The 12061-nt window shown below is 39.5% G+C and overlaps 1 protein-coding gene across 11 annotated transcripts in view; it reads left to right on the top strand.

The window, feature by feature from the left end:
* RANBP17 (RAN binding protein 17) overlaps positions 1–12061 on the top strand; it is a 352447-nt gene that overhangs the window by 208721 nt on the left and 131665 nt on the right. For 10 of the 11 annotated variants that reach the window (XR_008313461.1, XR_008313459.1, XR_008313462.1 and 7 more), the window contains 2 exons: positions 57–160; positions 11110–11198. The exons of the other annotated variant lie outside the window; for it this stretch is intronic. Coding sequence is in view for 4 of the 10 variants with exons in the window: in XM_053284861.1 (XP_053140836.1) it covers positions 57–160; positions 11110–11198 (193 nt within the window). In the remaining 6 variants the exon portion in view is untranslated. The remainder of the gene's footprint in view (positions 1–56; positions 161–11109; positions 11199–12061) is intronic. 11 annotated transcript variants of the gene reach the window in all.

The following is a 12061-nucleotide window of genomic DNA, read 5'->3' on the forward strand; positions in this document are numbered from 1 at the left end:
TGTTTACATTGTGTTCTGTTTTTCTTTCTCCCCCACCCACTCTTTGCCACCCACAGGAGAAGACGAGGATGAGTTTGAGAACTTCATGCTTCCCCTGACAATTTCATTTGAAACTTTAGGCCAGATATTTAACAACAGCTTTAAACAAGAGGAAGCAAAGGTAGGTTGCTTCAGATAATAGAGTGAAAACTTACTTATAAACTAATCATGTTATTTTTGTTGGGAACAATACAGTTAAAGCTATTTACATATTCATCTTAAAAGCTTATATCCCACATCACTCTGTCTAGACCTAAAGCAGCTACCAAGAAGAAGAAAAAAGCCAATAAACCATCATAAATTAAACACATTCAAACAATAAGCAGTATAAAAGCAGCTCTTGATGCAAGTTTACATTAGCTCTATTCACGTTTCATTCCGCCCTTGTACGTCAAGTATACAGGTACAGATTTGTACACAGATACAATTATTCGCACTTTATGTTGAACGCAGATAGAGCAGTAGACTTCCTATCACTACCATGCATTTGAGGGCCGTGTACCCAGGTTTGCTTTTAAAATGAATACAAGTACCATCACTCACACAAAAACATGTATGAGTTTACAGATATCTGAATGCAGGTACAACAGAATGTCTGAATAGGGCTGTTAACTTCCATGAAAATGAGTTAAGCATATGCTTGATTCTCTCACTGGAATCATTGGGATCCATTTGACTGAATGGTTGCCAAGTTCCTACCTGTATATGAATTCTTAACTGTTCAGCCTTTGGGAATGAGATCCTGCTCTCCCCACATGGAAGTCAAGGCATGAAAGCCCTGCTGCATGTGCAAGGCAAGTCACCAACTAGGAGAGTGAGCAAATGAGTAAGGAGGGCAGGAGGAGTAAGGCGGGCAGCTTGCTTGTCCCTCTTCTGAATGCCTTCCCTCACTTGCTGGATGCCCTGCTTCCTGGCCTCTACTCTTCCTCACATGGCACAAAATGATTCAGGAAGCTCCACATTAAAGTTTATTCCCAGACTGAGTCTGACAAGGTCGGTTTCAGTGGGAGTGTGGTAAGTATCCCCTCAGAGGAGTAGTTTGCCCCCCACCTGCTCTTCCCCCACCTTTCTGTTTCAGAAATCGAATGTGTGGGACATAGCTCTCCCACTCAGAATTGCATGTTGCCCCCACCCACCCCTGCAGTTCTTTCTAGTGCTGCCACTGTAGTCTTGGAATAAGATATGTGGCCTAGGATGCTAAAGGCCCACGAGTAGGAGGGAAGGGCTTTGGGCTGTCATCCAATGGGAAGAGCAACATTCTACAACACTTATTTTTCTTGCATTTTGCAAATAAAGTGGAACTAGATAGGATGCTTTTCATATGGTTGCCCTAAAACCCAGCAAACCCACTTCTACCTCCTTTTTCTTTCCCCATCGTATTTAGTAAGGGGAACATATAACTTCACTTTATTACTTTGTGTCTTTTAGCTAAACCTCCCTCCATCCCTGATGGTAATCAAAATGTGGAGCAAAACTTGAGACGTGTCATCATACTGTGTTTCCCCCTTACTAAATGTTTATGGGGAGAGAATTGAACGTGGAGTTGTTGTTTTCAGTGACAACCCCATGATTTGTGTTGTGTTCAGTTTCACACTCTGGTCATTGTATTTGAGTGAGATCTAAAATGATGCATTAGTATCTTATCCTTTAGGATTTTGGGCCTGTTGTCTATTTAAATACTTGCTTTTTCTATGGATGTGCTTGTCTGTTTATTTTATGTATTTATCTATGGGGAGTGTATTTGTAGAGGTGCTGAAATATACTAGATAAAAACACTGTATGCTTAGAACATCTCTTTCCAAACAAGAATTTAATATATAAATCAGGAGTTTATTAAATGGCTGGGCATATATGTATAAATAGGAACTGGTCTTGAAGTATTGCGTTCTTAAACTGAACAAAGTGATTAGGATAACTGATAGCTAAATAAGGTTTTTATGTGCCTGTGGGAGCCATATTAGGATTGATTTGACAAGTCAGTTCAGCTGTGGCAACAGTCATATTATCTCGCACAACATTATGTTTTATTAGTAAAATCCTTAAGTGTAGCAAGCTGTTTGTGTCAAAACAACAGTATATTTTAGGGGGGGAAAGACTTGCTAAGTGGAAGCTGCATCATCAGGAACGAAACACATTAGCATAGCATTACATTAAATAGATTGCCTTCTACGATTATGAACCAACAGTTAACCATGCACTCTAGAGTGGCTATTTCAGATACACTGTGTAATATTCCTAGAAGCTCTATCAATAATTTTGCCTTCACGTTTTAAAATGTGATGGGAAACTTAGTAATGTCATTGCTGGATTTCCACCTCCACCCTCTTGCCTCTTCTTGAAGGCACAGTCTGTGATCCGGAGAGCTGAAGACTAGTGCCACGCCTGCCATGGGCCTCTGATGCTGCTTTTCCAAATAGCAACCTTGTGCCCCACTTGATGAGCTGTTTCTGCCAACTCAGGGAAGTTGCACAAGAGGATTGTGAAGCAGCTCTTAGAGATGCTGCTGGGGGAAGGAAAAAGAGCCCCCAAATCTCATTACTTGTGATCGAGTGCTTGAGTTTATAGGAACCTGACCATAAATAATAATTGCAGAGTATAGACATGTTTGCTCAATCGTACATTTAGCATAACTCTGTGTGAATATTGCTGCATGAATTAACAGCTACTTGAGGAAAGTATCTGTGGCTGATAGATTACAAGGGACCTTAGAAATATTTAATAATATTCAGCTTTGCCTCCAAAATAATGATTGCCTTGTACTTTAAACTCTGTTTTGTGTTTGCAGTTCATTTAGCAGAAAGTATAATGTACCGAGATAGATAGATAGATAGATAGATAGATAGATATAGATAGATAGATAGATAGATAGATAGATAGATAGATAGATAGATAGATAGATATAGATATAGATATAGATATATAGATATATATGCACATTATTGTTCTAGGGTACAGTCTGAAGTTCTAAATAAGATTGGAGACAGATTTGAAACAATCTTGTTGAAACACACAGCTTTCTGTCTTTTAAAGACTTTATTAGGACTGAAACAGTTTTGCTGTTGTACTGTCTTATTTGATAGAAACATTCTTACTGGGGAAATTTTAATGGAGTTCCAGTGCTATATCCCTAAACTAGCAAGTTCTTAATGACCCTGGAAAGTGATTGCTTTGATTACACTTTAACGGTATTTGCAAATAAAATCACAAGTAATTAAGGGGAAATCTCCAGGCTTTTGAGCAACTTTGATGCATGATAACTGCCTGATTCAGCTACATCTAGAGTAATGCTGTGTAGACAAGAGCTACTGAGATCAATAGCAACATAATGATAGTGGCAGAATTAAGTGAGTAACCTGAGAACTGTGCCTTCAGAATGCATGCAGCTGCCACAAGCCAGGGCCACACAGTGCACTCCTTGCTTCCGTCCTAAATGTTCATCAAAAGACGCCCTGCAGGAAAATGGAGTTAGATGCTCTTTATTGCTGATCGTGTCTCTTGCCACATTTATCAGGGAAATTGGATTAGCAGTTGGCAGCTGCAGGTAGACAAGGTTCTGCAGTGATTAAATATGCAGCTTGGCTGCATTTGTTGTGACAGACCTTTAGTAAATTCTACTGTAAGCACCATCTGTCTAATTTGTATAAAGGAAACTTCATGCTCTAAGCCATGTTTAAAGAACTAAATTTGTTGCTTTATCATAAAGTAAACTTTTCCACTAAAATCTTTTAAACATAATTTATTAGGTTAAAGGATTGTGTTTTTTTAAATCCCGATGAATAAATAATGCATAGTAAAGTGCTTTCAGGTACTCCATTTTGCAAGAACTGAAAACAAAAAGAATCCATTCTGTTCTTCTTCAATAAAATGTTTAGTATTCTTTCTGTGGGGAGGTGACACTGTTAAAACATCACTTAGAAAATGACCTGTGACTGCCAAACTCATTTAATTTGTGACTTCTACTAGGATTTTCTAATTGGCTTTTTATACATCTGAAATTCATAGTTGGAAAATAATTACAGCAGGGCAGCTTACCCTTGTTGAAATACATTTGTAGTTGACAGTCCTGTTCATAAGCATATGTTCAGGTTCATTTTCCAGGAAGTGCTAACCAAATACATGAGGACATTTTTTGTGCCACACCATTAACTGGGGAGGGGGAAACATCATATTTTACAAGACAACTGCCAATTTTCTCACCACCACTCTCTCAGAGAAACCTCTGGATTGGCACTGGAAATTCTGCTCAATAATATATTGGCTTTCTATACTTAACCTCAGTGGTATTTTGATATTATTTATGACAGGATTAGTTTGATAGGAATGAATAAAAGAATGTATCTGAGGAAGAGGAGCGGTTAAGTAGCATCATGCTATCTATAGCTGGTTCACAGAAACGCGAAGCTATTGAATTATTTAAAATCCTTGATTTTCAGCTTGCACACATTAAAAGTTTTCACACTAAGTGCCAAATGTTGCAAACAGCACTTTAACAGAATGATTTTGCTTTGATCCCTGTAGCAGTTCCTGAATAATTTATCACAGGTTATTGCCTTAATTCTGGAGAGGGATAGCGCAATAAAGGCAGATGAAAACACTCCAGTTGAAACACCTTGGGGCCTGCTCATTCCTCTGACACGGCTCTTTTGTTGGAACTATTTAGAGGTTATTAAGACGTGTCTGTAGAATTAAGAGTATGCTGTAAGGATGAAGACAGCCATCTTAATTCTAAAGACAAAGCACTATGACCCCTCACCTTTTTCTTCACTGTTATTATATAGTAGAATTATGAGGGTAATATTATAGCTGCACCCAGAAGTGCAACTATAGTTAAAGGTCTGTCAGACTTCCCATTATAGAATCCTGTTTGGGGTGTTTGAACGGTATCTTGTCTGACTCTCATTGAACAAGTTAGGAATGTGGCACACATGCTGTCAGTTCAGTTTTAGTTTAGAGAGGCATTTTGCCCCACTTCGTTACTTTGAGAGCCATACAATATTTATTTGGAGAATTTGGGCAAAAATCGGAGACAGACAGAAAACCCAGCAAAGAGAATTTTAAAGCAGCCTGTTGTCCTTTTATTTGTAGTTATGAGATATACAGCAGTTATTTCAAAATGAAGATGTGCTTATAAATCCGAGTTCTGGCTACCAAAACCCTTCCTGTCCATGTTTCCCATCCGGACTGAAACCACTGTGTTATGATGTATGTTGATCAACAGTGGTTGCTTTACATCCCAGAAATGGATGTACTTCAACGATACAAGTGAAATGATTGCTCAGTATGCTTAAGATTCAAGGCATTTAAGGCTCTCTAAGGATCTAAACCTAAAAATTGCTGTTGCTTTAACCTTGTTTCTAACACTCTCTCTTTTTAAAGCCCCATATTAACTGACAAGGAGAGTACTGAAGCACATAATGTAAATGTTAAAGGCCCATTCTTTCTTTTCTACAGACTATGCCTTACTGAATCTATACTTTAGACCAGGCATGGGCAGCCTTTTAGCTTGCAGAATCTACTTCATTTTTTATTGGAACAGCAAGCTCCACCAGTCAGAGCCAAATGCAAAATAGTGGCTCAAGGGAGGGAGCCAATTGTCTACTGCACCACATGAACCATACCTTAGTATGACGTGCATATACAAGAACAAATCTACACCTATTACAGATCAGGAATTCTAATAATCTAATTTAGGGAAGAGAAACCTTCTCTCCCCCCCCCCCCGTTGTTAAACAATTTAGAATCTGAACCTTTTACAGAACTTTTACACCCATCTTGTGCCAGCTTCATTGGTTACCAGTCCACTTCCAGGCTAGATTCAAGGTTCTGGTCTTGACCTTTAAAGCTCTACACAGCTTAGGGCTGGTGTACCTGTTGGTCTATATTTGCCCATATGAACCTGCCAGGGCCCTCTATATGGCATCTCAGGCCCTGCTCTTGACCCCACCACTGATAGAGGTCTGATTGGCAGCGACTAGAGACAGGACCATTTTGGTTGTGGCCCCTCAGCTTCACCATGTTTTTAAAAACAATTAAAAATACATGTTTTTAAAGAGGCTTTTAAATGTTTTATCTGCTGCTTATATCTGGTAGGTTCTTTAGTTCTTATAGTTCTCCGTTTTTAGTTTTTTTATTAATAACTTGTAATTTGAAACTTGAAAAAAATGTAATTTTAAATGTGGTTTTAGCCTGGTCTTTTAACTTGTTTAACTTAATTAGAATTTTATATTTTACATTGTATCTGTTTTATTAATGTCGTGAGCCGTCCCGAGTAGTAGTTTACTGGAGGGGCGGGGTATAAATATTTTAAATAAATTTTTAAAATAAATAATAAATAAATTACAGATCTGCAAATTATTCCATTATTTCCCTGTAGATCTAGATGTACTTTCTGCCCACCCATGCTTCATTCATCTATACTGCATCTGGACGCTTTCCAGATTAGCCGCTCGGCAAAATGCTTCTGTTGAGGCCAATCGCATTCAAAGCGTAAATAGCAAATCGCATAGCATGGGGAGCAGTCTTGCAAAAACAACCTGGAAAAACAGCAACGTTTTTACGCTGGACATAAAATGTTTTATCAATAAATCACAGCGATTAAATCCAAAACTAGGCATTGGAAATGTGAATGGCATCCTGCTGTCAGCATAGAGGTTGCGGTGTCACAACACAGGAAGTGTGGAAGCACACTTCAGAGATACACCATGACCTCATTGCAGGTTCTAATATGGAAAGTGCCCTGTAGTTGCTTTGAGAGCATGCCATGGGCTATTAATCAGATTATAAGCTTTAACCTAAATAAACTTGGCAACCATAACATGTGCTTTTAGGGGATTGTGTGCTGTAGGGGTGTGCATGGAACCATCTGGCTTGGTTCAGTTCGAGGCCGGACTGGTCTCGAACGGTCCGGTCCCCATCGAAACCCCCCCCCCCCAGTCCGGTCCCGGACTGGTCTGCGAACTTAAAAATAATAATAATTCTAAAACGTAAAACAAGTACCTGTAGCCTCTTGGGGGGGCTTGCTGTAGCCACGGGGGGCGGGTCCACATGGGTTCCCTCTCCCCCCACCAGCCTTCCTCATCACCACCGCAGCCTGGTAAGCAAAGACTTTTTGGCCCTTTCGGGCCTCCGTAAAAGCGAGTGGCCGCCATTTTGGCAGTCACCATGTATGCGCAAATGCCGTGGCCTCGCAGAGGGCATTTGCGCATGCGCGGAGGCCGCCCGAATGGTGGCCACTCACTTTTACGGAGGCCCAAAAGGGCCAAAAAGGCTTTGCTTACCTGGCCGCGGCGGTGATGAGGAATTCTGGTGGGGGAAGAGGAAACCCATGCAGACACACACACACACACACACACTCCCGCGGCTACAGCAAGCCCCCCGAAGGGGCTGTAGGTACTTGTTTTACATTTTAGATTTATTTTTTTTAAAAGTTCGTGGACCTGCCAGACCAGACCTGGCGATCCGGTTCCGGTCCGACAGAACCAGGGGGGTGGTTCAGTTTGATCATAAACCCACGAACTCCCGGACTGAACTGGCGGACTGCGGACTGCCGGACCGGTTCCGCACATCCCTAGTGTGCTGTCAGTGTATGATCATATTAATGTTTGGGACATCTGTATATTTGAGTTGTGTTATTACTTTTCAGATTATGTTTCTAGCTAGTGAGTGTTCCACTGCTGAGCCAAATAAGACTTGATTAAATCTCATCTGTGACTTAATTTTACTTTGGTTAACAGTGTCTGATAGGTTCTGCCTGAATGCATTGTAAACAGCTTGAGATGACTCAATGCATACATTATTTTTGCCTACTCTTTTTTCTTTTGGTACCAGGTACTTAAGAGTACAGTTCTGTGCATTCTGCATTTTTAAATACTGTGCATTCTGCACACTAAGACACAAATGCCTCATATCAGTGGAACCCAGGCCATCCACTGCAAGCAGGTGGCAGAGGCCAGGTTGTGTGTCATTCTGCCCTACAGCTATGTCCCAGATTGCAGCCAGTTGATTTGATTTCATGGGTTTCAATGTAAGTCATTAAGGACTGAACCAGTCTCCATCTGCATAGCCTCACTCCACCTTTATAGTGCTTCCCTCAGCTCTGTTTCTTGGTATGATGGAATCTTTGACTTCTAAGAGTGTGACTAGGAGATAGAATGTTCGAAACTGGCTGCTATGTATAGATAATGGTTAAATGCAGACTTTGCCATTGGAAATGGTGGCTGACATACTGAAGCAATTGTTTATTTCTTTTAACACATTTATATACCGCCTCATACACGTGTCTCCAGGCAGTTCACACAATAACATATAGCATAAAAGTTAAAACAGTTAAAAACAAAAGACATCAATTTACAGTTAGGCAATGCCTGACTTGTGCTTTTAATTTCAATGGGATTACTTTGAGTAATTTTCCTCAATATTTCAGCCAGTATACATTTATTCAAGGAGCAGACTTCACATCCAGAAGCTTTAGCTGGAGATCCTAGACATGACTGATGATGTGGGGAGGGATGTTTTCTAAGACATGACTGAGTAGTTTGTTTATTTAAATTACTTTGTACTGTGCTCTTTAGCCCAAAGGCTCTTGGAGCAGCCAACAAGAATCACTGGAAGTGCACAGAATGTCATTCCCATTGTACTGAATGGGTGGAAACCCATCAAATACTGCTGCTCCCATACAAGCTGGTAAAGCACGATCCTCGCTGAGCTTTCAGTAGGAATCTAGTTCTAGAAAGAGATGGCTAGTGTAATCAGGCCATTGAAAAGCCACTTCATTCTCAGTGTCCCCCTATACATACATACATACATACACACCCACAAATGTTACCACAGGTCTGAAATTTGGAAGACCCAAGTCGTGCATGCCGTTATTTATGTCTTAAATGTCTACCCAGCTTTTCTCACAAATGTAACCCAAGGTGACTTATAACAAAACTTAGAGTAATACAACATGACATATCGTTAGATCAGTTCAAAACAAATTTGGCAGCAAGAAACAAAGTATCAAGTACAGGTAGCAAGGACAAAAGCAGGCCAGTGGAGATCAAATTGCCTTGAGCTAAAAGCTTGTTTAAAAGGACCAAGTCTTGACTAACTGTCTGAAACTGTAGAGTGAGGGGGGCATATAGGCCTCCCTAGAAAAGACATTTCTTTCCCTCTCTTAAAAATGTGCTATGTTACTTTATACTGAAAGTGTGTGCATGATGGGGGTTATCTGACCTATTTTGTTGAAGTACACTTAAAAGACTGTATCGGGTCAGTAGTCTTCTTACACTTCTGCAGTACATCCATAGTTATGTACCTAAAGGCAGAAACAGTACTCAGGTGTCCCTAAACTCTGCACTACCTGTATTCTGTGATTAAAAACAACTAGGAAAACCCACTGTTATGTGAATTAAGTATATTTGCTTACTTTGCATCCTGGTTCTACCAGTCATGGAGAAGGGCAGGGCGACTTCTAGAGCCCTGAAGATCTCCTCATGAGGTTTCATGTCCCTCTGGCCTACCCAACCTAGCTTTAGAAACTTCCCTAGGGATTGCCTATGCACTCCCACAGGCATTTGCACTAGGACTTTGCTTTAGCCAGAAAGAAGATGGAGGCTCTCAAGCGATTGAGCTTTGTGCCCAATATCAGGTTATATGCAACCTTTACACTTGCACAGAGTCTCAGAATACACACAGCCCTGTCTGACAGTTTGATGGAATATCTTCCTCCATCAAACGTTTTGTCCCATCACACTCCAAGTGAGTTCACTTTCTATGTAGTATGGTTTGGTTCACTACTCTGGGCTTGATGCTAACTGACCGTGATCTGGTCATCTCCCCCTTGGTTCGAGTCTCCTGCTGTGCCTTCACTCACTTGCAACTGAATGCCCCTCCTGCTGCTGCTTCTCTTCCTTCTCCCATCAAAAGTTTGGCTGAATTTTTGCAGCTGTCACACTAAAGAATGGGGGAAACAAAACCAAGATATGTTATTGCAATTACTTTTGTATTTTCCAGTGTCTTTATCAGAGCAACAGTTGGAGTTGAATTTGGATAACTGGCCAATATCTGTGGTGTTGAATTGGCTTGTTTTCTATAAAAAGTGAAGTTGAATTAAACAACTTTGCTCCTTTTCTTTCTTGTGCAACATGTTACTTTCAGTCTACGTAGGCTACCATATGTTGTCAGTGATGTTGTTACATATGTTGTAACTGATACAGTCTGGGTACTGGACCCAGTAGGGGGGCCATACATTAGCAGTGAGTTGTGGTAAATGTACTACAGTGAAGCTCTTTATTTCTCGTGTTAAATCCAACTGATTAGCCTTGAAACCAAAGAATTCCTTTTTAAAATCATTCTAATTAACTTTCTAATATTATGATTGTCGTGCTGATAGCAATATCAAACTCCATTTTTTCCCTGAGATGTCCAAAAATGATGTAGTCAGCTCTTATAATAAATGTCTTGTAAGTACCATTGGCATTTCATAGCAAGAGGGCAGCTAAATAACCTTAAACTCTATGTATAATTGTAGAAACTGTCCTCTAAATAACTTTAGCAGATGTTTAATAAAAATAATGAATGTGTCAGTATTTAAAAGCAGAAGCTTTTATACTAATGAGTGTTTTCAATAAATTGAATATTAATGTGTTTGTAATGTTTATGAAAAAACATTCATATTTTATTCTTGGCAACTGCTTATAATTTAAAGATAAAACTGAACTGCTAAATAGATCTTACTCATATTTTAAGCAATGAGTACGCTGGAAAAGTGGCATCTCTATTCCCAGGGTTTTTTAAGAAATAAGGAAAAGAAGATATAATGGAAACTGTAGTATTTTAAATTTTTTCTATAAATATGATCTCATATCTATTCCTTCAGGCTCAATTGATACCCTTATTTCAGTACGTTAGTAAACATTTTATTAGTATTTAAGTTGAAGATTTTTTTAAAAAATAGTGTTATTTAGGAAAAAGACATTTACACTAATGAATTAAAATCAGATATTATGCTCATTATTGGCTGTTCATTACTCCATCTGCTCTGTGCTAACGTGAAAATCAATTACTGTGTCTCTTTCCCACTGACAGCGTATGTTGATCGGACTGGCAAGAGATCTTCGAGGGATTGCCTTTGCATTGAACACAAAGACCAGCTACACCATGCTGTTTGACTGGATGTATCCTTATTACACTATGACAATAGTGGCTCTGTGCACAGAGGGATACCAGGTCCCTTGCATTAGTTTAATAGTGTGGCACAGTGGGGAAGAGGAAACAAAGCTAAATGAACTAATGTGTAATCAGCTAAAATTACAGTACAGTTGCAATCATGCCATTAACTGAGAGGGCAACATTTGGAGAGAGACCACAAAGAGGTCACTTTATTTAGGGTTGTACCACCCTAAAAATTTCCCATCCCATTGTAAGCTTGTGATGCTTGGATAAATCCAACCATTTAAATTGGATAGACACAATTTAAAATGTGTTGTACCTCTGCTTTTAAAATATACATCAGGGCTCCTTTCAGATTTTTCTTTTGCACTTCAAGCCACTCATAACAGGAATTATCTCCTATCTGTCAACATGTCCCTATTTTCCCATTCAACTGAATGCAATAATAGAGACATATTGGCAGGTATGTTCTCTTTATATCTAGCATACCTCTACTATGGGAGTAGTTACAAGATCTCTCATACAATGTTACAGATGCTTTAGACTTGCAAGATTTCCATTACTTGTAAACTTGAATTCTCTGTTACACTGTACTAGAAAAAATAGTTTGTAATGCAAATATTGTATAATCACAAGTGTGCTTTTTGGCAGGCTGAACAGCTTAGATTTTAGATTAGTTCAAAGAACACTAATCATGGTTCTCAAGAGTAAGAACCATGAGAGTGGTTCTTACCACTCTCATGGTAGGAGAGTATGTCTTCTGGGAATCTTCCAAGCTGACCACCTCCCTGAAATGAAGAGAGTTTGTATTAGGCATCATTTGAGATCCAGACTGAAAATATCTAAAACTTGCTATATTTTCCAAGAA

Source organism: Hemicordylus capensis, chromosome 1, assembly GCF_027244095.1.
Source record: "Hemicordylus capensis ecotype Gifberg chromosome 1, rHemCap1.1.pri, whole genome shotgun sequence".
Lineage (NCBI taxonomy): Eukaryota > Metazoa > Chordata > Lepidosauria > Squamata > Cordylidae > Hemicordylus > Hemicordylus capensis.